A 24234-nucleotide genomic window follows, 5' to 3' on the forward strand; every position below is an offset into this window, starting at 1 on the left:
ATATTTTGGGGATGAGCCAAAATGAATGTTAGCTGGCTTATTTGATAATCCCTTTCAATATCTGGGTAATATGTATCTATTTCTAAATGCTAAAAACGAGCTCTTACTTGCTTACAATATTTTCCTGACTGATCTTGTGTCAGGAAAAACATTTTCTTAAAGGGGTGGTTTACTGGGTGTTTTCTAGGCTTGGCAGTCTAACATGTGCAACACTATTCTGTGTTGGATTGGAATAGATGGACTAGTCTTCCCTTCCCACATGCATCAATGAGACTTGGGGGCCCATAATACCCTAATGCCGACTTACCTGTTGTCCTTCCTTGCATCCCTTTGGTAGGTACCAACCACTGCATGGGGAACACGCCACTGGGAACACGCCACAAGCCGTTTTGGAGATGCTCTGTTCCAGTTTTCTTGCCAGCACTATTTGGCCCTTGTCAAAGTCACTCAGACCTTTTTGTTTGTCCATTTTTCATGCTTCCAACACATGAAATTCAAAACTGGTCACTTCCTCCCTAATTATCCCCCTCTTTGACAGGTGCCCTTATAATATAATGACACAATCAATGTTACTCACTTCAATGTAAAAAAAAAAAAAAAAATATGTTAACAAAAATAAAACATTATTATTTAAACAAAATAATTTCAAATGTGGAGTACCAAACAGGAAATTGGCTGGGAATATCAGTTTACAGTTTTGGAATGTAAATTATACGTTGATAAAAAAAAAAAAAAAAAACTTTTACTACAATTAACTGCATTTTACTGTAAAATTGCATGAAATGTAAAATTACATGAAATGTTTCCCTGTATATAGTACAGGAACTTAATGTTAACATATTACGTTTTCTTTTTGTAGTATTTTACAATATTATACAGTTAAAATTACACTCATCTTTTAAAGTGTATGTTTCCTGTAAAGTTGTGCTTGTTTTCTATCTCTTCTTCTTTATGAATAAGCTATTGTTATTATTATTATTATTAATCTTTATTACTTTTCCTTGTATTGCATTTATTTAGCATTGCAATGCACGAATGAAAAAAGGTCAGAAATCACTTAACTTTAATATTGATACAGGAGATGATTCACAAGTGACAATCGAGGAGGTGTTTAAACAGCTGACACCAAAGAAACATCTATCCTCTGAAAAAGCTTCGCTCAGCACCCTGCCATCCTAGCAGGCAGACTCAAATGCCTGGGTCAGTTTCATGCATGAGTTCATGGGAGATCCAAGAACAGGGTTTGGAAACCACTGATCAAGGGGAATATGTTCCCAAAATAGTCACAGTACAGTGTCTAACCTCCTGACAATAAGGGTGTTGTTGATCTAAGGTCCAGCAAGATGTGGCTTTCCTATAAGTCTAAAATGCCTCACTAATCTCTCCTATTACAACCTTAAACGGAATGTAAGTGGCTAGAAGGTAAGCAATAATGATGTAGAGAAAAGCAGCACATTGTAAGCATTGCAGACAGCTCAGCGTGGAACTGCTGATCTCAAAGTTACCCTGCTGAACATGGGAGAAAATAGCAGTGGATCTTTGTAAACAGGAATGTCTTGGCGGTATCCGATTTCAAATGCTGTTCTGGATACACAGAGATCCTGTCTCTCTCTTCTCTCTAAAGCAGCCAGGTGACTGAAAAACTAAAAGCCATTTTTGCTTGTTTTGGAATTGCACAGGAGTTGGGAAATTATAGTGATTTATGGTCCTGTTTTCTTGTAAAAAATTTTGGGAAAACATTGAAAAAGCAAAATGTTCTTTCTTCTAGCAAATGAGGATCCGGTATAGTGATTCTGAAACTTACCTGTCCAGGTTAGAAGTACAGATGCGATGTGAAACGTGGTGATGTGATGATCCTGTGTAGTGAAGATTCTGTTTGGGGAGACCTGCATTTTGCATTATTTGATATCAGTTTCACATTCAATTTTCCAGGTCAAACTGTAGTCCAAATAGACCCAATTTTAGCTCAGTTCTGACTGAAATTTGCCTTTACTTCCTTTGTATATTAGTGTAGGGGAAAAAAATTAACTAAAATGGAAATTTTGCATAACATACAAACCTGTATGAATGAGTCTGCACTGCCTTCTAGTGGCATTTTATACAATTACAAAATATGGAGGAAGATCAACAGATCATCACCATACATCACTAATTTACAGCAGTCACAAAACCGTTCACACATATACATTTACGTGTCACAAATATATATTAACATTGCGGTAGGCTATAAAAAAAAAATCCTCCGTCTGCACATGATAAAAAAAAAGAAAGAAAGCTTTACAATAAAATTACTCGTTTGCAGCAAACTAGCATTGACTTTGTTTGTCTGATGATGTACTACTATCAAGCATTTCACAAAGGTGTGGGAAATTCTGAACGGACCTCAAATCAATACTAAACGTTCATTTGGCCCATCTTTTGGGGAAGACTATTAGCTTAAATGGAACAATTCTAATAAACAATAAAAAAATACTCAGATAAAAAATAAGCCAATAAGCAAATATTTGTACAAATATTTTAACATCGAAATTAAAGTCCACTGACTTGCAATGGTTTTGACATCAGATGCTTCATGGTGAACTGGTTTCCAAAAGTCTTACTAATGTTAGCTAGCTTTGTATTACAATTTTCTTTTATTTTCTTAAATACTACCAGACTATAAATGTGTGTCTGTAAGTTGTCATGACTTTAATATTAGCCTACCTGTCTGACGGGTTTAATAGAGTGACGATTCACCTAATATATATACAATACATAATAAAATGCTTATGAAAACATATATACACTTTTCCAATCACATTTCAATCATACAAAAATGTATGTATATATATATATATATATATATATATATATATATATATATATATATATATATATATATATATACAATAACAAACAAAACTAACATTTTTTCAAGGCTGAAAAAGATGATGTATATGATTGAATTTTTATCCTTCAGTCCACCTCGCCCTCGAATATAAGTACCATTTGCTTTTTTGAATACAACTCATAAAGACGAGATTGCAGTGAGTGATTCTTGTGTATTAACTGCCAGTGAGTTTTTTTCTCACATCAGTTCCCTTTATTTTTGTTTTCAAATATATATTTGACTATATCAATTGCTATTTGTTTAAACCATTCCCATTTATTTAAATTAGACATATCTAGCTTATTCAGTCTCCTCAGTGTGAGCCAACACCTGTTGATAAAATTTATCGTTCTTTAACAAGTCATATATTAGGAGAAATGTGAGGTTTCTAATAACTTGGTAAAGACAGTGTAACCATACAGTAATCTGTAAGTGGGGCAGCTGTAATTTCACATTCCGTGACAATTTTACATAGTTCACAAAAAAATAAGACAATAATCTAATCTTGAACATTGTCCATTTCCTGAGGAATTAAAACATGTATAGTGAATACTGTCTGGGTTAGATATCCTCCAGTAATCAACCACATTTACAGTTTAACAAAAATTCTACATAGTATCATTATACAGGTGCTGGTCATATATTTAGAATATCATCAAAAAGCTGATTTCAATAATTCAATAAATATTATATTCATTCATTACACACAGACTGATATATTTCAAATGTTCAATTATTTTAATTGTGATGATTATAACTGACAATTAAGAAAAATCCCAAATTCAGTATCTAAGTAAATTAGAATATTGTGAAAAGGTTAAATATTAAAGACACCTGGTGCCACACTCTAATCAGCTAATTAACTCAAAACACCTGCAAAGCCTTTAAATGGTCTCTCAGTCTAGTTCTGAAGGCTACACAATCATGGGGAAAGACTGCTGACTTGACAGTTGTCCAAAAGTCGACCATTGACACCTTGCACAAGGAGGACAAGACACAAAAGGTCATTGCAAAAGAGACTGGCTGTTCACAGAGCTCTGTGTCCAAGCACATTAATAGAGAGGCGAAGGGAAGGAAAAGATGTGGTAGAAAAAGTGTACAAGCAATAGGGATAACTGCACCCTGGAGAGGATTGTGAAACAAAACCCTTTCAAAAATGTGGGGAGCTTCACAAAGAGTGGACTGCAACTGGAGTCAGTACTTCAAGAAGTTCTCTGGCGAAAGTCAATTTTGCATTTCCTTTGGTAATCAGGGTCCCAGAGTCTGGGGGAAGAGAGGAGATGCACACAATCCACGTTGCTTGAGGTCCAGTGTAAAGTTTCAACAGTCAGTGATGGTTTGGGGAGCCATGTCATCTGCTGGTGTTGGTCCACTGTGTTTTCTGAGGTCCAAGGTCAACACAGCCGTATACCAGGAAGTTTTAGAGCACTTCATGCTTCCTGCTGCTGACAAACTTTATGGAGATGCAGATTTCATTTTCCAACAGGACTGGGCACCTGCACACAGTGCCAAAGCTTCCAGTACCTGGTGTAAGGACCATAGTATCCCTGTTCTTAATTGGCCAGCAAACTCGCCTGACCTTAACCCCATAGAAAATCTATGTGATTGATTTTTTTTTTTTTTTGGGTGTTTCGTAACTTCGTAACATTTAAATGAGAAACGACTGGCACTGGGGCAAACCATGAAAATCCGACAAGATCCGACAATAGGCAATGATCTTCAAAGGCTAAATCTATTTATTTTGAAAGGTGTAGATTAGCAGAAAATAACTTAAGAAACTATGGCGAAAAAGTAGGGCAATTGAGTAACGCCAAAACAAAAAAATAATCAAAAGCACAAACAACCCTGATAACTTGACCCCAATTCAACTAATCTAACTATGAAACAGAAAATGCAGAAATAAAACCGCAAACCTCAGCATATCCACCGCCCAATATAAATTACCCTAATTAATAACAAAAGTACATGGATGACAGTCACTCCCTACCTAGAACTAACAAAACAGAACTATAATTAAATACAAATATTTACCTACCTCCTATTCCCAGAACTAGTCTAACAGGACTCATTGGTTTATATTAACTAGTCTCTGGGGGTAATGTCAGACCAGCAATCACAGCTCCAATCCAAGTTCTAACGATCAATGACCCAGTTTTAGTTAACATACCCACAAACTAGAAAACCTCCAACCAACAAATAAGTCAGGCAACTAAATTATATTAAAAAAAAAACCAACTAAACACAATACACAACTCAAACAATCAAAGAGAAAAATGAACGCAGCAAGCAAAAATGTACAGTCGCCCGCTGGCTGGAGAGCAGGACAGCTGACAACATAACACAAAGACTAGCCCCCTTTAAAGTCAACTGATGAACTGAACAGCCAATAAACAAAACCTAAGAATTTAGAACAGAAAAACAGAAGAGAGAAAAAAAAAACAGGGAGCAAACAAGAATACAAAACATATGAGGAATTTCTATTTAGGAAGGCTCTATTCCCATTTTTTCTGGCTTCTTCTAATTTTGGCCACAAATTAGCAAGAGCTTCGCAGTCTTCCTTTGAAAAGTCTTCTTTGAATTGGATGTTCATCTCTTGCCTTTCTTGATTTTTGCCACACTTAATCACGCACAGCCCGCATTGCAAACTGGATGATCACTGGCCTTGTTTGTATGGTATCCACTGACTGCCGGAGCTTCTCCATTGACCATGGAATCACCTGGTTAAGAATTCCAATCACCGTTTCTCTTGTGTCTTCTTTTTCCTTTTCCGGAAGACTGATCAGTCTGAGATCTTCTTTTGTACCTGGCATGCAACAAACACTGCTGTCTCAGTGAGATGTTTTCTTATTTCCTCAAGTCAGCAACTTTCTTTTTCAGTTTGCCGTTTATTCTTTTTAACTGTGTGAGCGTTTTCCTCCATTGTCTTTTCAATTATTTTCAGTCGCTGATATTGCTCGTCAAATCTCTTAACTAGTTTGAACTGCATCGAAAATCACTCCATTTGTTATTTCGTCTGTTTGTTTAACTTTGTCTTTCGCCTTTGATTTGACTTTCTTGGGATTTGGGCTGGGCGGCGGTGTATGGTCATGTCTTGTTTTGGCAGTTTCCACCATCATATCAGCTCTTCTGTTTGAGCTGGCAAGGATTGACTGTGTGATTGATTGTGTTGTTTCAGCCTCCTTTACAGGAGGAATAGTTTTGCCCATTGTCATTCTGAGTCATTGATTGTATTACTTTAGGGATGGTATGTAGTTGAACTGTTTTTGATTAATGGAAATCTTTCACAATTTCTTAAAACTTAAAGCTGCAGTCCATAACCTTTTTGGTTAAAAATGATCCAAAATCAATATTTGAGCAAATACAAAAACCAGCTAGTGTTCAAAATTATTGCCTTACTTAAGCCCAATTTACAATGGGGAATATTATAGTTTATAATATTTTCTATACAGATTATTGCAGGAAATTAATTGGGGGTAAGTGGGTGTTTGTTGTCAACTGTTGAGAAGACATGAAATAAAGTGTGCGCATCAAATGAAACGTCTGTCACATGGCTCTCGGGGTAAATAAAGACCCTGCATCCAATACATTTATTTGTAAGATAAATATCCAGATTTCAAGTGTAATAAACACTTTCTTCTCACTTCTGCTGACTGTGGGGAACCTGAAGACATGCATGTACTGTAGTTCATCAGCTCTGCATGGTTAGTGACGAGTGGAAAGAGAACAAACGGGGACTTTATTCACCCCCCGGAGGGATGTTTTATTACAGATGTGTGCACTGTTTTCACGTCTTCTGAATAGTTGAAAACAAACACCTGCTTAACCTCCACTGAAAGGCTTGGAAGAGCAAAGATAATTTTTAATATAACTTCGATTGGATTATTCTGAAAGAGGAAAGTCCCATCCACCTAGGATGCTTCGAGGGTCAGTAGAAGATGGACAAATTTTCATCCTCGGGAGAACTAACCATTTAACCACTGATTTTTAGTTGTGTCCTCTTTTGGAACTCCAAAGAGAAAGGAAAACTTGAAATTGCATAATATGACCCCTTAAAGCTCAGAAATCAGGTAATTATGAATTTATTTTTTTCACAATTAAGTGAACAGTGGGTCAAAGTTTTCACATTTTTGACATCATGTTGACTCTAAACTTTATTTGAAAATATTCTGTTATGTTTTATTTTGTTAATTAATATTATAACAATGAATAATTGGTAATCAGTTTATTATTATTATTATTATTATTAATTTTTTATTTTTTTGGATTTGGAGTTCTGTTAAAAGGCGTTCACACTAACAGTGTTTGTTGGTTTCTTTGCATGAGTCATATCACCGACGACACTGTCATTTATACCATCAGCATTCAGCTTTTGTTGTCTTTTGTTTACAGGTTGCCTTTGTCAGTCTTTGTTATAACCTCTCCTTTATAATGAGAAAAGGACAATTCTTTAGTGTCATCATCGTTCTAAGAAATCATTGTTTTTGGTGGGGAAAAAATAGAACAAAAGCACAAACATCATATTTTTAAAATAAAACGTATGTATTTATGTGATGTTTTGTAGCATGGTCAGTGTAAAACATTACAGTCTGCTAAAATGAAAACAGTCTTTATTATAATTATAAAAATTAAATATAATTAAATGGACTGTTCTAAGCAAACTCTCAGTCCATCAATCCTTGCTGTTAGATAAACATTCCTTTAAATTACTACACAAATATATTCAGGTTCAAAGGTGTCATTTTATTTCCAGTGATATATCCCTGGTAGAGAATATACTCTTAGTCACACTACTGGATTGAGTTATCTGCACAGCCAGTATGATTATGCTATACGAGAAAATCCAATATAATATTGGAATATATGTTTTTGCATAATTTTCAGGTCATCATTATGGAACAATGCGAGTGCAAGTGACCAAACCAAATATCATTCTTTGGCCATTGAGGGGAAGTTCTGTTAGGCAGTAACACATACTTTACTGTAGGATGTCAATGGAGGACTTCACTGAAAACTTTAGGGGCGCTGCCTCAGTCCTACATTTTCTGGACAGTTCTTCTAAATGCAGATGGATTTCCACAAGCTATTACGGCAGCTGGGATGTTGGGACTACAACTGGTGGGCGTCCCAGGAATAAATGTATGTATCTACAATGAGAGTGAGTGAAATCTTCATGTGTTAAGGATGTTTATTGTAGATAGGGGAGCACTGATATATATCGGCCGATGATTAATGCGCATTTACTCAGTAAAGCCGGTTTTCTAATCAGTGGTAAACACCATCAGGTGCGTGAATTCACATAGAGCAGCCGTTACTACACGGAGCCGTTGTTAACTGAGAAGCTGCGCAAATCAATGGTGATAATTAATGTATTTGCACACCTACTCAATTAACAACGGCTCTGTGTAGTAACGGCTACTCTATATGAATTAATGCACCTGATGAACCTTTACTGACTAAATGCGCATTAATAATCGGCCGATATATATCGGTGCACCCCTATATACAATAAACATCCTCTGGAAGCTAGTGAGAAATTTACCCAAGCAAGACAACCAGGAGAGTATCTCATTATGCCATCTACTTTCAATCCTAATGAGTCTACAAAATTCATGCTGTTCATCTTCTTAAGGACTGAATCCCACAGGAGAAATAATACACCTGTCATGACATTGAATGAGATCTCTTCTACACCAAATACGATCTAAATTAACCGCATATTCATTTAGACTGATACATAGACTGGGTTTGGTGGTTTATGGGCTCGTATCAAGACTCCTCGAAAATGAGGATTGCGAATATATAAACAGCTTGGGTTTCTGTATTTTCATAATCTCATATATAATTTATTAAGCATTAATCAGAATCAGTTTCTTTATTAATTACCTATTATTTTGAAATCTATATTGAGTTATATAGTTATAGTCTATGTATGGCTGAATTTACTGTTATGCAGTTGTGTAACAGTGGTGGGAGGAATTTTGGAACTCCTTCAGTTCACGCAATGGATTATATATTTGTGCAGTAATGTACAGTGCAAAACAAAACACTGCACACTTCCTGAAAACATCATTCAGTCTGAGAACAGAAATCCAGAGTCGAAACAAGTCAAATCTAGTGGGAGAAGACTGCTCATTTAGGTGAGTTGTTATACCTTTGAAGGTAAAGTATATTAATTGTATCTTCAAAATTGAATTTATCCACTGATTTTATTGTATGCCACTGAATAATTATCAAGATATGTCTGTCAAATTGACAAGGTTACACTCCCAAACAAGCCAAACAAGTCCGTTATCTTTTAGGTCTTTGAAAACAAAACCTAGCATGACAGTGCTGTGACATCTCGCCAGACGTGACACCTTTATTTGTTTTTCATCATAGTTGATCATAAGGATTAGATTTTTACAACTGAAAAAAGGGGAAACGAAAAAATGCCTCCACCTCCTGCAAACAAGAAACCAAGATATGAATTACCCACAAAAGACAACACGGGCACTCTCCACGACCCTTTGAAATTCTTGGATCAGGACTACCAGGAGCTGCGGAAGAGCTGCATCACCAATAAAAAGAGATTTGATGATGACAAGTTCCCTCCAGACAGCAGCTCCATTGACCCGAAGAAGAAACTTAAACTGGATCTGCACCAAATCAAATGGTTGAGGCCATCAGTAAGTTACTTTATTGACTTATCTATCTTCAGACTTTCAGTAAGTTGTTTGAAAGAATCATTGCCAAAGTATTGCATGATAACTCTGAAGGCTCATCAGAACAGGTTCACCGGTCGTATTTCCAAACAATTCTAATTTACAATAGTGGAAAGATATCTCAGGTGTCTTGAAAGCAGACCCGGAGTGCATTATATGAATCTAAAAGTATTTTTCTAGTATTCCCCAAATTTCATTGTATTTTCACTGTTTAGGAAATAGTAACAGACCCTCAGCTTATTGTCCAGGGGGTTTCCAGGTTTGACTATTCCCAAGGATGTTATTTAGGTAAGTTTATTTATGTATTTCTATACATACTCCAGTAGGCATGTTATCAACCCTGTAAATGATGTCAATGTATGTACACCAGAAAGCCTTTGGTAGACTCATTGAAAGATCTATTTTTGTTTGTGCTTTTATTTCAGGTAACTGCTGGTTTCTTGCTTCAGTTGGGGCTTTAACATTTCAAAAGGACATCATGGACCAGGTCATGCCAACTGACCAGTCATTTGACAAAGATTATGCAGGGATATTTCACTTCAGAGTGAGTACTTTGGTCTTTTCAGTATAACTGAATACTGTTTAAAATCACATCAGTCCTTCAGCCTAAGGTTGTGTTTATTTTGTATAGTTCTGGCGGTTTGGGAAATGGATCGATGTTGTCATTGATGACAAACTTCCAACAATCAATGGCGAACTCATTTTTGTTCTTTCAAAAACATCTAATGAGTTTTGGCCTGCCTTACTGGAGAAAGCGTATGCCAAGTAGGTGCCAGTACGTTGTGGATTTTAATTTTTAAAAAAATTTTTATAGCATCAAATTTTTGTTTGTTGAACATGAAATGATTTCACCATTATGGCTTTTTTATGTAACTTCATTTTAAAGTTATCTTACACATGGAAGTATTTATAATTTTTCATTGTCACTGATACAACAGTAATTTTATAATCATCAAAAATTTGAGTATTCCATCAGCATGTTTGGTCCAATGTAGTGTACTGTATACTTAATATGTAGAATGCCTTTAATAGGGTGTGTGGCTCCTATGCTGACATGAATGCTGGTCAAGTGTCTGAGGCTCTGCTAGACTTCACCGGTGGCGTCCATGTGTGCTATGATCTACAAAAAGCAACTATTGATTTGTGGAGCATGATGGACCGTGCAGACAAAGCAAAGGCTCTGATGGCCTGCAATACCCATGCGGGGGTAAGCTGTGACCTCAGGCTTGATCTATCATTACTCTAACAGATATTATCATCTTGATCATCTAAACCAGTATTTGATTTTTGAAGTCTAACTAAATCTAAATGAATACAGTGAACATTTTTACAATGTATCATACTGAACAGGTACAGTGTTGAGCATTAATAATACATAAAACAAAGCTTTTTTAATTCCTGCTACAAATTTCAATTTGGCAGCATTATTGATACAATGCATCTTTTTTTTCATAACATATCAGGAAAAATCTGAGAATGTATTACCTAATGGTATTGTTCAGGGCCATGCATATACAGTGACGGGGGTTTTTAAGGTAAGTGCCATCCGATTTCATAGCTTTTAAATGTCAGTTTCTAGTTAGAAAGATTCCTTTGACAATTCCATGACAAAAATACTTGTACACACATATATATATATATATTCTGAGTTTGTCCACCATAGAAACATCACTGTTTTACTTGACAACTTAAAGATTTTGTTTTAAAACTTTTAACTTTTTATCTTTCCCATGTAGTGTCCTCAAGGCTCTGTCCTGGAACCTGTCTTGTTTTGATCTTGATTTTGAGTTACACAGATAATACTCTTGTTCTATAAAAAGTATAATCCTTTCATATTGACAGGCTCGCTTTGTTCTTCTTTTAATCATTGCTCTAATTGCCTTAAGCTACATATGAGCTCCACCCTTTGGTACTGTATGTCCTTTGTACTCTTTCACTTGTATATCTTGTCAAATTTGGGATTGTGCAAGAGTAGTTTCTTGAAATAATTTGTTGTCCATAATTTAACTCAAAACATTGTGTGCAGGCAGTTTAGCCCTGCGGTAAAAGTTTATTTCATAATGATCCTGGTAAAAAACCTATATGTCGTATTCTGAGTTTGGGTTACATCCAATAGAATAATAGCAATCCATGATAAGGGTTTAAAGAGTTTTATCAAAAGCAGTTTGAATTAAATTTGTCTTGTCATGGTGTAACAGGTAACATGCCAAGGAAAACCAGTGAGGCTGGTGAGAGTGTTGAATCCGTGGGGAATGGGCGAGTGGAACGGTGCCTGGAGTGACAAGTAAGATTCACATGAAACTATATAGACTCACTAATCACAACACTGATCAAGTGACATTGTTTGTTTATAACACTGCATAATTGATGATTATATGAATATTACTGATAATAATAATGCTTAGCCACTTAAAGCTAGCTGGTTAGGTTACAAACAGCAGATCTTTAAAACTAAATGTAGCTTTCGATCTTCGTGTCCCTGTCATATGTATTATATATAAGATAAAATACGATGTATCTGAAATTCAAATTAATTCATTTTTCTATGGCTCCTTCACAATATTACAATTTTATAAAATTTTTAATAATGACAATACTTGAGTTTTGTGTGTATTGAAACCAAATTCAATCTTTTTTTCAAGTAAGACCTGAAATTTGTCGTTACAACCAACCAACCAAGAAAAATCAACGTCACCAAGTTACATCACTAACGGTCACTATCATTCATATCATCGGAATTTGCCAACCATCATTAATTAAATGTTATAAATGAATTACCTATTAGTCATCTTTTGTGGCAAGTTGCATTGAGTCATTCATTTGTAATAGGCTTTCCCTTTATCAAACAAAAGCCAGTTCAGTACTGACATCATTTTTTCTGTGTGGAAAAAAAGCACGATGAGCAAAATAGTTTTTGCAAAGTATTGGGATGGGCTCTTTAAATGTCCATTTCCAGCCTGTTAAAATGACAAAATTCTGTATGATAATTTAAGATAAGAATAAGTTTTGGGAGGAGCCTAATCATTCAGTCCTATCAATCATCATTTTAATCGTAGATAAGCAGCAGTAACTGAGCCGTCCAGCGACAATTCTTCTATTATACCTCCACCTCCCCATCTCCTCCTCTATTCCATTTGAAGTAATACAGCTGGGTGGTTATAGGTAGGGTAGGTGATTTCGGACAGGATGGCAATGGAAAAAGCATAAGATACCTGCAAATCACTCTCCAAAGCCACGCCTCCTCCAAAACACATGAATGTGCACAACTGGCTATCTGGTGACACAATGAGGGATGGCTTTGGTGGAGAGTTGAATGCTATGCTGTCAGATAACCTCATGTCTCATTCACTGGTGAGAAAACATTACAGTACAAAGTGCAAAATATTACCGTAAAAATGCCTTACATCTTTGCTTTGTCTGCAAAAGCGTATTGTAATGCGCTGATGACGTATCATGTATGTAAAAACAGGGTGCAGACATAATTACTAACTTTATTGTCATTTCTTTTTTCTTTTGCATGCTGTTTATTTTTGTGCATTGAAAAGCCAGCTATATCCTTTTATAAAAATACTACCATAAAATAAAAACTGCTATTTACTCATTACTAATTTACTGTTTGTTTATTTAGCACAACCCCATGTAAAATTTGAATATGCTTTGCACAAATTTCAGTTCTTCACTGTGGGACAAATTGAGTGAGAAGGAGCGAACCAGTTGTCGTTCTTTGGCCAATGATGGAGAGTTCTGGTATGGCATTACCTATAGTTTCAAATGTGACCTCTTGCCGTATGAAACGTTAATAAGATAACACATATTTTACCGCAGGATGTCAATGGAGGACTTCACCAAAAACTTTGAAGACATTGATATTTGCTGCCTCAGTCCTGATTTCCTGGACAGCTCTTCTAAATGCAGCTGGTCAACAACATGCTACAACGGCAGCTGGGAATGTGGGTCTACAGCTGGTGGCTGCAGCAATAATAAAGGTAGCTCATATATGTATAGACAGAGAGGGAGCCAAGTGTTCATTTTATACAATCACATACAGTACACATACTTTATTAATAAAAGTATTAGATACAGCCTGCATATGCAACATGAAATTCATGATCCATGGTGTATTGTTTAAATGTTGAACAAGCAAACATACTGTGCTTTTTGGGTGTCTATATACTTTTGGTCATATGCATTGTGTGTGAGTGTATGTGTGCATCATGTATATGTGTATACTCTATGTACCACAAAGATCTGATTCAATGGATGTCTTGTAGACTCTTTCTGGACAAACCCTCAGTTTCGGGTGAGGATTGAGAAGCTTGATGAGGAATGTGCTAGTGGCCAGTGTCTTGAAAACATACTGGTGTCCCTCATTCAGATCCATGAGAACAGATACAGAAGTCTTGCTTCTAATTACTCCATCGGCTTCAGTGTTTATCTGGTCAGTATTAACAAAAAGTCTACTGGGCTCACAGAAAAACCTCTCTGAATACACTCATTTTGTTTTCCACTTATTCTTATCATCCATGTTTTTCTAATTTAACAGATACCACCATGGGTAAGTACAATACAATTCAAGCTCAAAAGTATTAAACTCCACAATCACATTGGTTTTGCTTTGTAAGTAACTAAATTGCATGATATTTGTAAAATAAATGGATAATATTTCATTCTTCTTTAGATGAAAGATGAGAAGTTTCCGGCCAATTTCTTCTACTTCAGACGTTCCGTGGAAGATAGTGGAAACTTCATCGATGCAAGACATGTGATGAAATTCTTCAAGCTTGAACCCGGAGAGTATCTCATTTTACCATCTACTTTCAATCCTAACGAGTCTGCAAAGTTCATGCTGTCCATCTTCACAAAGACTGAATCCCACAGGAGTAAAAAGAATCCTGGATCGATATATTTCTGAGTTTATAAGTGTTTTGCTCAAATAGCAATGTAACAGCTCATGGTCTGGTGACGCTTTGAACCTATCTTTACCAGTTTACCTATCTAGATGTTTCTCCTCTGTAACCACTCAAATGGATTTGGAGTAACCAAGCTAGTTGTACTCTTTTTCTTCTACATCCCTTATTTTGATCATCAGTGAGTTACCTTTGTTGTTTATTTGTTAGGTTTTTGATGTTCTGTTCTGATGTTCGGTGTAACTTTGTGTATGATTCAAATCAGACATTTACATAAAGAAACTTTGCCAATACCCATTTCAGTATGTAGCCAATCAGAAGGTCATGTTTGCAAAATTGTTTGCAAAAAAAAAAAAAACTACATATGTTACTCAATGGTCAAATTTAAGTCAGTATGTTCTCAAGTGGTACGCAGCCACCAAACAGTGAAATGTACACTACCAAACAATAATAAAATATACATTTAATTTATTCAGCGGCTATTTTTTATGCTTTCAAATGTCTGATTTCAGTTCCATTTTTTTAATTCCATAAACTTCTTGATACATGTGCCGAAACACGCTATACAAAGTAAATTCTCAGCAAAAAAGAGTGTTTTTCCTCAGTGTGGAAGTAAGCCTATGAGTAAGACTTCCGTTTCATTATAACGAGGAGAATAACAACATGCTGTAAACAGTAAAACTGTTTGCAGTACAAACCAGTGTGTTCTTAATTAAGATAACAGATTAAAATAATATGATGGGACACATCAATTGTCAATATCAAGCAGAAAAACAAACCGTTTTGTACAGCTAAAAATAGCTGGACGCAAATGAGACCGGAAGCTAGACCCATAGAATTTACAAATGGCGGCTCCCATATTTACATCAGGACAAAGGATTATAGATAATGAAATCAGTCAGACGACGACTCATGGAAGAGGCCTGTATTTGTTTATTTGAAATTATTGGTATTTTACTCCATTTATCTTGTGGAGAGTTGATTGGAATGGAACACTGTAGTTGCAGTTTACTTACACTAGAGGACAGTAGTTAACTAAACAGTTAATGGACGCTGCATCAAAGTAACCTGAGAGCACTCAAGTGTTGTTTACATCTGGTACTGAGATCCTTCTCTTGTGATCCAGTCACAAGCAGTCAGCTGTGCTCACCTGTAATATGAGTCTCAATCAATGCGTCTCCTTGGTTTACCAGATATGAGTCAGATTTCAGGGGAGCATCAATGGTCATCAATCGAGCCCCCTGTTGGTATGAAGTACAAAATCTGTTCACTTTGCTGAAGAGTTAAGGTCCAACACTAATTAATTCAACACCAACAAAAGGAATCAAGGTCTTCAGACTGACTAGAAACATCCAGGTTAGTGTTTAAGCTGCTGGAACTACTCTTTAGGATATTAATTTGATTTAATGTGACATATAACATTTAAACACAGAATTTTATTAGATTAGAAAAGTAACCACCAATAGATTGTTTTTGCAATGGCTTGAAATAGACAGCCTATATTTATGATCACAAAATATTTTGGGCTATATGTCAACAACACAGTAGAGTATTACTGACAATCTATAAAAGCAATTTAAAAAAGATGAGTTTTTAACAGCTTCTTAAAACTGGCTATTGTTTGAGCGTCTCTAACAGCAATGGGAAGCGCGTTCCATAACCTGGGTGCAGCAACAGAGAAAGCTCTCACCCCCATAGATTTTAATCTATAGGGAGGTTGTTGAAGAGTAAGAGAATCAGCAGACTGAAGGGAACGAGAAGGCATGTATCGGGTGACTAAGTCACAAAAATAAGAAGGGGCAGTTCCATGTATAGCTTTGTATGTTAATGTTAGAGTTTTAAAAACAATACGTGCCTGTACAGGAAGCCAATACAAATTATAAAGCACGCCTGTGAAATGCTGACGTGATGGAGTATATGTGAGAATACGAGCTGCTGAATTCTGGATATACTGCAGGCATTTGATTAATTTAGCAGGTAAGCCAATGAATAGTGCATTACAGTAGTCAATCCTGGAAGTAACAAATGCATAAATAAGCCTTTCAGCGTCAGGTGGAGTGAGGAAAGGCCTAATTCTTGCAATGTTTCTGAGGTGACGGAAAGTAGATTTTGTAATACTCTTAACTTGAGAGTCTAGTGTCAGATGAGTGTCAAAAATCACTCCAAGGTTACGAGCCTGAGCAGATGGAAGTACTACACTGTCATCCATAATCAAATTAAGATTGCTACTCTTGTGAATAGCCGCTGGTGTGCCAATGAGTAGAACCTCTGTTTTAGAACAATTCAGTTTTAAAAAGTTATGGTGCATCCACGGTTTTATTTCCAGCACACACTCTGAAAGAAAGAACTGTTGAGGTGAGAGTAGGATGAGACTTGGAGCTGATGTAAATTTGCGTGTCATCTGCATAAAAGTGATACCCCAAACCATATTTCCTAATAATTTGTCCCAAAGGAAGCATATACACACTAAACAATATAGGACCCATTACAGATCCCTGAGGAACACCATGACAGACCTGTCCAAGTTCAGATTTGTTGTTTCCCAAAACAACAAACTGGGTACGATCATTGAGGTAAGATTTAAACTAGTTAAGTACCGTACCAGTGATACCAAGCCATCTCTCCAGCCTGTTTATCATGATAGAATGGCACACTGTATCACATGCAGCACTAAGATCCAACAACACCAGGGTGGTGGAGGGTCCAGAGTCAGCTGAGTAAAGCAAATCATTCATAACTCGAACCAGGGCTGTCTCTGTACTGTGTCCCTTTCTAAACCCAGACTGAAAAGGAAGACAAGTGTGAGTGGAGTTGTGCCACAACAACACGTTTCAAAACTTTTGCAATAAAGGGTAAGTTTGAGATAGGTATGTAATTAGATAGATCTGACTTATCACATCCAGGCTTTTTAAGGACTGGTGTAATAGCTGCAACTTTAAGGGCTTTTGGAACTGAACCAGTAGTGAGGGAGGTGTTCACAATGTTCAAGATGAGGGGACAAATTGACGAGAGACACCCCTTTAGAACAGATGTTGGGATTGGGTCAAGAGTACATGTAGTTGTATTCTTTGCCATCACTAATTTCAGAATACAATCATTAGTGACTATGTTAAAACTCGAAAATGCACTTTCGGGAAAACTAGGTGGAAAGATCACAGGAACTGCAGAGCAGGGTACCAATATATCAATGATAAAGGTTTTGTTTAACATTATGCATTAAAATTGTGCTTTTGGTTATGTGATGGTTTCATAGAATATGCATTAAAAAATCTGATTTCACCACCCATTTTTGGCCCCTTGAGATGTAGCACTGGTTAGTAGCCTTCTACATTGCTTCAGACCAGTCAGCCTTCCTGCTCTTACTGCTGGACATCAGCTGTTAATAACTCTCCCTGCACCCTGCAGAGGACTGGCAGGTCATGAAGTTTGCTAGGGTTAAACCCCATTAAAAGCCCATGTGGAGCCATCTGTGCTGTCACTGCAGCTGATTCTCTGGGTAATCCCATAAACATAGCCTTTCAGGTTATCTATAGACATGTATACAGAAGTTCTTATTTAGTTCAAAAGTATGTGCATCCACAAAAAAAAAAGCAAATTAAAACATTGTTGAATGTTAAAACATTAAGCATAGTTCACCCAAAGATAAAAATTCAGTTGACGGTAGCCACTGACTTCCATAGTTTTAGTTTCCATACTATGGGAGTCAGTTGCTACCATTTGGTATATATATATATATATATATATATATATATATATATATATATATATATATATATATATATATATATATATATATATATATATATATATATATATATATATTGCACTGAAAAAACTTGGGGTGAGTATATGAGTTTCATGTTTGGGTGAATTATTTAATTAAATAAGTGAGATTTTATGGTTACATTACCATACACATACATAAAATAAAACACACACACAAAACTATTTTAATAAATACTTTAAACAAAAAAAAAAACAAAACAAAAAAAAGTAAATTAATAAATAAATACTGGATGAGTATCCACCTCTTGTTGGTTAAATCCATACATATGTTTCAATACTCATGCTTTTCCCCAAGCCACCAACAGGTGGCACTGCACAGACTACAGTAGCGCACGTGCGCCTCAAGAGTGTGGAGTCTACAAAAAAAAATAAAAAATATTCACATTCAATGACTTGCTTTCTGAATTACATGTAACAGAACTGAAGACTGCTTTAGAAAATTAAAATGAGGTCAAATTTAGAGTGCAATTTTCCGGTTTCATGTAATTGGCTATGGCTCAATACTAGTTCTCATTTTTAACAATGACAGCTCACATTTTTACGCAGAAGATGCTCACTTCCCCTGCAACAGTTACAATGGAAAATCCACACTTCCTCTTTCTCTCTGGTTTAATCATGCCAGATGTCAAATGAGCTTTCTACAAATGGTATGAAATGGGGCCTGTAACTCTTTTATATATATATATATATATATATATATATATATATATATATATATATATATATATATATATATATATATTATTATTATTTATTTTTTTACAAACATTTTGTGACTGTACACTACTCTTGAGTTCCCTTGAGAAATTGCATACATACATTTGATACATTAAAAACTAATTGTTATGGGCATTTTATAAGTTGATGTTATAGTTCTCACTACAGAAACCATGGGATACAACGCATGGGACACGGTAGACTACCAGAATTGTGGAAGGTGCTGTACAATTTTGGCGCATTCGTGGCCTAATTGCAAGAGAATCGGACTTGTGTCTCTGTACCGGCAGCACTCTCTTCCACCTTTGATACCACGACTGAAGTGAGACCCTTGAGCAAGGCACAGACACCCAACTGATCCCCAGATGCCACAGCACAAATGACTGCCTACTTCTCCGGGTGTGTGTTCACTTGGATGGGTTAAATGTAGAGCACAGCTTCAGAGTATGGGACACCATTCATGGCTACACATCACTTCAGCTGAAGGACTGCTGACTGCCGAAAAGCACAACAATGAAGAGATACTTTTACATGCATGCAGAATATGCATTGATCTTTACTGCGTAGACGGTGTATACAAACAGAGACTATTAAGATAGTAACTGATATGTTGGAAACAAATGATTAATAACGAACCAAAAGGATGGCTGGCTTTGACACTGAGACATCTAATGAGATTACTCGGCACAGCAGGAAAGGATCTGTGACATACTGTTTTACATCATGGGCCATCTGGTCCTCTGATTGGTGGACAGAGTTACATCATGTGTCAGGGTTCTATTCTGTTTTGCAGCAAACTGGCTGATGGCAGGGGTGACAATATACAGACCTACAATTTACAGTGCAAAAAAATAAAGAAGAAATAATAAAATCAAGCAATTAATTTTGTTGGACATAAGGACACATCTAATCTTACAAACACATTAAACATCCAGAAGTGGAATGGAAGTGAATGGGGCCAAATGATTAACCTCACTCATTATTTCATATGTATTTCACATGATATAAACATGGCATGTTAATGTGATTTTACAGCCTTCTTCCTCCTGAAATGACCATTAAAATTACTTTAGAGTTTAAATAATACACAAGTTCTAATAGAACAATTACTTTTATAAAGTTCTCTCTCACTCTCTCTATATATTGTATGTATGTGTGTGTGTGTCTGTTTTATTTTACACTTTAGTTTGGAGACCAATTCTCACTATTAACTAACTATTAACTATTTTTTGCCTGAATGAGCTCATAATCTGCTGTTTATTAAGCAGGGATAGTTGGTAAATTAGGTAAGGGGCAAGATTACGGAATAAGGCATTAATATGTTAATTAAAAGTACTAATTAACAGCCAGTAGCCTATGTTAGTAATGTGCATGCTAATAAGCATTAATAGTAAGAATTGGTCTCTAAAATAAAGTGTTACCATTTTCTTTCTCACAATGTAGTGAAGTAATAGTGATTAGCAGGCAGCACTAATAAACTAACTGATGAGTGAAGTGTGCAGGAAGCACACCTCAAAAACAACATGAGAAAAAGCTTTGATCAAGATCTTAATCCACCCAAACACTAACTTGACTTAAAACTGTCAACCACAGTCAATGTAGCCACACCCAAACAGGCCCTTATCCGTTATGCAGTGTTGCCAGATCATACAAAAAAAATAAGCACACTTAAAAAAGCTTATTATACGCATACATGGCAACATTGCAGTTCTACCCAAAACAATTACATTGGGCTTAGGTTAGCAGTAAAAAAAAAAAATAGCCACAAGCCACCTGCAAGTCTGACAACACTGAAGCCTTTGTCTACTGTAGAGAAAATGTTCTAATGCATTGTTCTTGCTTCAGGACACAACCTTTAAAATAGAGGGTGAGTCAGTTTCATAATAGCAGCCCTGCAAAGAAATAAATCAATTTAAAACGGGGAAAAAAAATAACATTTTTCAGTGCATTATAGACAAGCACAATGAATAGTTTTAAGGCAGTGCTAACAAAGTTACAGAGTTCTGTGAGGCAAAACGCAGCCGACTTCACAAAGCGATGGCGTCTGTAATGTGGCATTATATTTGCCTGTCAGTGGGTGGCCTGCAGACAGATCTAAAGCTCCTGTCACACACAGACTGCTGCTGGTGTGTGTGTGTGAACGAACATTAGGAAGTGTGCTGTGGCCTGTCAAAGCCCGATCATGCTCTGTGTATGAGCCAGTTATAATCAAACCATGCAACTTAACCCACAGCCTGAAGGAAGTGGTTGATAGATCCTTAAAACCGTAATTTCCAACTGCCAGTTTTGAATTCAATTGTGCTATGAAATGCTACTGAACACTAGGGCTGTCAGTGTGATCATTTTGTACAAAACCTTTCTTCCAGTCTTGTTAAAACAGTGAGACGCGATTGCAGCGGCTAAAGAGTTTTTTTTTTTTTTTTACACTAACTTATCACTGTTCTCCTTCAGGCACTTACAGATCATTAGTTTTTATCCACCTGCAGGTTTGCCAGCACATAATTTACATGATATGTCCAAAGGGGAAAGAAGATTTTTTTTTTATTAAGAAGTTTCTCTTCCTAGTTATTATAGTGGGGAAAAATACTTTTTAATTGAAGAACAAAGTGGAACTGCTTGACATGTTTACAGTTACAGTGGTCTCAAAAATGATGTGGACATATATAAGCAACATGTACGTATAAATGTTTCGTTACAAAATATACCAAACTAAACACCATTTATTTAAAAAATTAAAATTAACATACAACCTTTTCGAGAACATTTCACAAAATGTCTCATAAGACTTATAATAAAAAACAGAAACATACTCAACATGTTCCTCTGCCTAGACACCTGTGTGAGCTTGAAAGGAAGTGACATCATATGTCCACTATAAATAAACTTGAAAAATAACTGCAAAAGTCATACTTAAGTGTCTTGTGTAATCTAAATCTACAACTTTGACATATGTCACCAATATATATTCAAAAAGATTTTTCATTGGAGAGCTCTTAACTATCATGGATTTCTCCATTCACAATCCAAAAACACTTGGCATCAGAGGGCTCGTTTTTCTAAAGGCCTTAGCCAAAAAAGAATTTCAATAAAAATATTGTATTCTAGGTCATCCAGTCAGAAGTCTTTCCCTCTGCATCTGTAATGTCGGTGCAAAGAGTCAACTCCCTTCTCCCTTCCTGCATGTGGCTTCTGTTTGAACTAAGCTTTTTGTGGAGGACTTTTGGCTTATATCAATCTCTGTAAACTGGGTTATGTTTACGTGGGTACCAGACAGTATAAAATGCAGATTAAACATGGGTAGATCTTTTCTTTTTGACAATTTCAAATACTTTTCCTAATAAATTCTTCCACTTTTTAAACCTTTTAAGATCTACGCATCCTTTGCATCAATTTAATACCTGCAATGTGCAATTTGCATGAAGTAGTCTGACATGAAAGGAAACATGGAGGGCTTAAATGATCTCAGTGCTTTGTCTTTGCATGTGGATTAGTTTTCTAAAGGTCTGTAATTATGAGTTGTTAGTCGTGAAAGATCTACCCCAACTGCTCTTTCAAATCAGTAACAGCTCAGTATGACTATGGCTTGCGATGGGCTTTCAGTGAGACAGATGGCTCCATTCAGTCTTCTGAACCACAACAGGAAGAGCGCTAACTATAAACCACTTCCTGTGTCAAATGAGGAGCAATGGTATCTAGTGTTTATGAGCACTTGTGGAGGGTAAGACACTTACTGCTTAACTCTGAAAACAGATTGAAGCCATGTCGGCATACAGATGATTTATCTAATTAGTTGATATATCAAGTGATTTCTCTAATCAGATTTATGCAATGATTCTTCAGAAAGAAGTTTCAAATATGGCCCTATAAGCTTATTGAGATGAAAGGAAATAATACCTGGTGCACAACATAAGATATTTCAGCACATGACTTGCCATTAACCTATTGCATTTAGACTGTATTTTGGAATAATAATAAAAAAAGAATAAGAAAAAGCCTACAAGAATCAAAGAGAGTAGATTAAACACATCAAAACAAAATAAAAATCTTACAAAGAAACAAAAACTGGACTAAAACCAAAACAAAGACATGGTAGGGTCTTACAAAGACAAAAGAAATGAATAAAACAAAACATCACAGGGTCTTTCAAAGAAACAAGAATTAGATAACAAAAACAAAACATGAAAGGGTCTTACAGAAACAGAAATGAAATAAAACACAAAACAAAGCAAGATTGTGTCTTAAAAGGAAACACGAATGAAAGAAATTGCATTCCGAAACAAAACACGTGATCGGGTCTTGCCTGTACTATAGTCACCACCACTATGGGTTTTCTAGGTGTTTTCCAGGGCGTTGCTATGTGGTTGTTAACTCCCTATCAAAAGAGCTTACCCGATGCATATATAATGCATAAATTATATTAGATTACAGTTCTACACAATCTAAAGCATGTATGAAGCTCCAGTTCAGATGATGCCATGTGACATAAGACAGGTTTGTCCTGATCAGCACTCTCACCAGAGAAAGATCTGACTCAGACATACTCACACTTTACAGTAAGAGTCTTGTAAGACTGTTGTCACAGCAATGGGAAAATCAAACAGGCCTTTGAATGAGTTTTGTCTGGTGTACTCTACAGTGTACAATGGGTGGGTCTGCACTGTGCCCATGGTTACACCCTTTTACCAGAGTGTGTTACAACTGAAAGAATCGCCAACCGAATTAACGGATACACTTTGGATCAGTGAGTTGACACATATGTATGAACACATCATGTTTGTAAAGACTGTAGACAGAGAGGAAGGAAAATGATGCAAGTGTGCAATGGCTTTTTGTTTCAATGAAAGCCCAGCTTTAAATATTGGTTATGGTATCTTGAATCAAGTCTGCTGGATAGAGGAAACTATGGAAGCTTGTTTATTTTTATTTTTTTTACAGAATTGTGAGATATAAAGTCGCAATTGTATGACTCTGTTCAGTTCTCACTGAATAACAGATCTATCAATGAGTCACCATGGGAGGCACCCCATTGGTTACGTAATCCATCCATCATGTCGGAACAGTGAAACAACAATTCTCACATTCCACCTTCCCATTCATCTACTTTCCCTCTGCTTATTTTCCTCTCAGGAAATCCAGCTACAGAATTCCAAATATTCCCATAGGAATGCTTCCTCCAGCCAACATTCCTCCAGCTGCACATCATAAGTCAGACAAATTGTGAGAAGAAGAAAAGTCTCTGCATAATGTGACCAAC

General features: G+C 36.1%; 1 protein-coding gene across 2 annotated transcripts; it reads left to right on the forward strand.

Moving 5' to 3' along the window:
• Nucleotides 1-8299: 8299 nt before the first annotated feature.
• Nucleotides 8300-14949, forward strand: LOC128031509 (calpain-1 catalytic subunit). 2 transcript variants are annotated; one of them, XM_052619809.1, is made up of 11 exons: nt 8300-9006; nt 9248-9534; nt 9786-9858; nt 9996-10114; nt 10202-10335; nt 10603-10777; nt 11034-11105; nt 11769-11854; nt 13243-13317; nt 13396-13556; nt 13842-14949. In XM_052619809.1, exons 2-11 carry the CDS (start codon nt 9298-9300, stop codon nt 14054-14056), a joined length of 1347 nt encoding a protein of 448 aa, XP_052475769.1. In that variant the 5' UTR covers nt 8300-9006; nt 9248-9297; the 3' UTR covers nt 14057-14949. The 2 variants fall into 2 exon arrangements, with proteins under 2 accessions (XP_052475769.1, XP_052475767.1); XM_052619807.1 differs by having other exon boundaries at nt 8300-9534.
• Nucleotides 14950-24234: the final 9285 nt, after the last annotated feature.

The sequence above is a fragment of the Carassius gibelio genome, chromosome A17 (assembly GCF_023724105.1).
Source record: "Carassius gibelio isolate Cgi1373 ecotype wild population from Czech Republic chromosome A17, carGib1.2-hapl.c, whole genome shotgun sequence".
NCBI lineage: Eukaryota > Metazoa > Chordata > Actinopteri > Cypriniformes > Cyprinidae > Carassius > Carassius gibelio.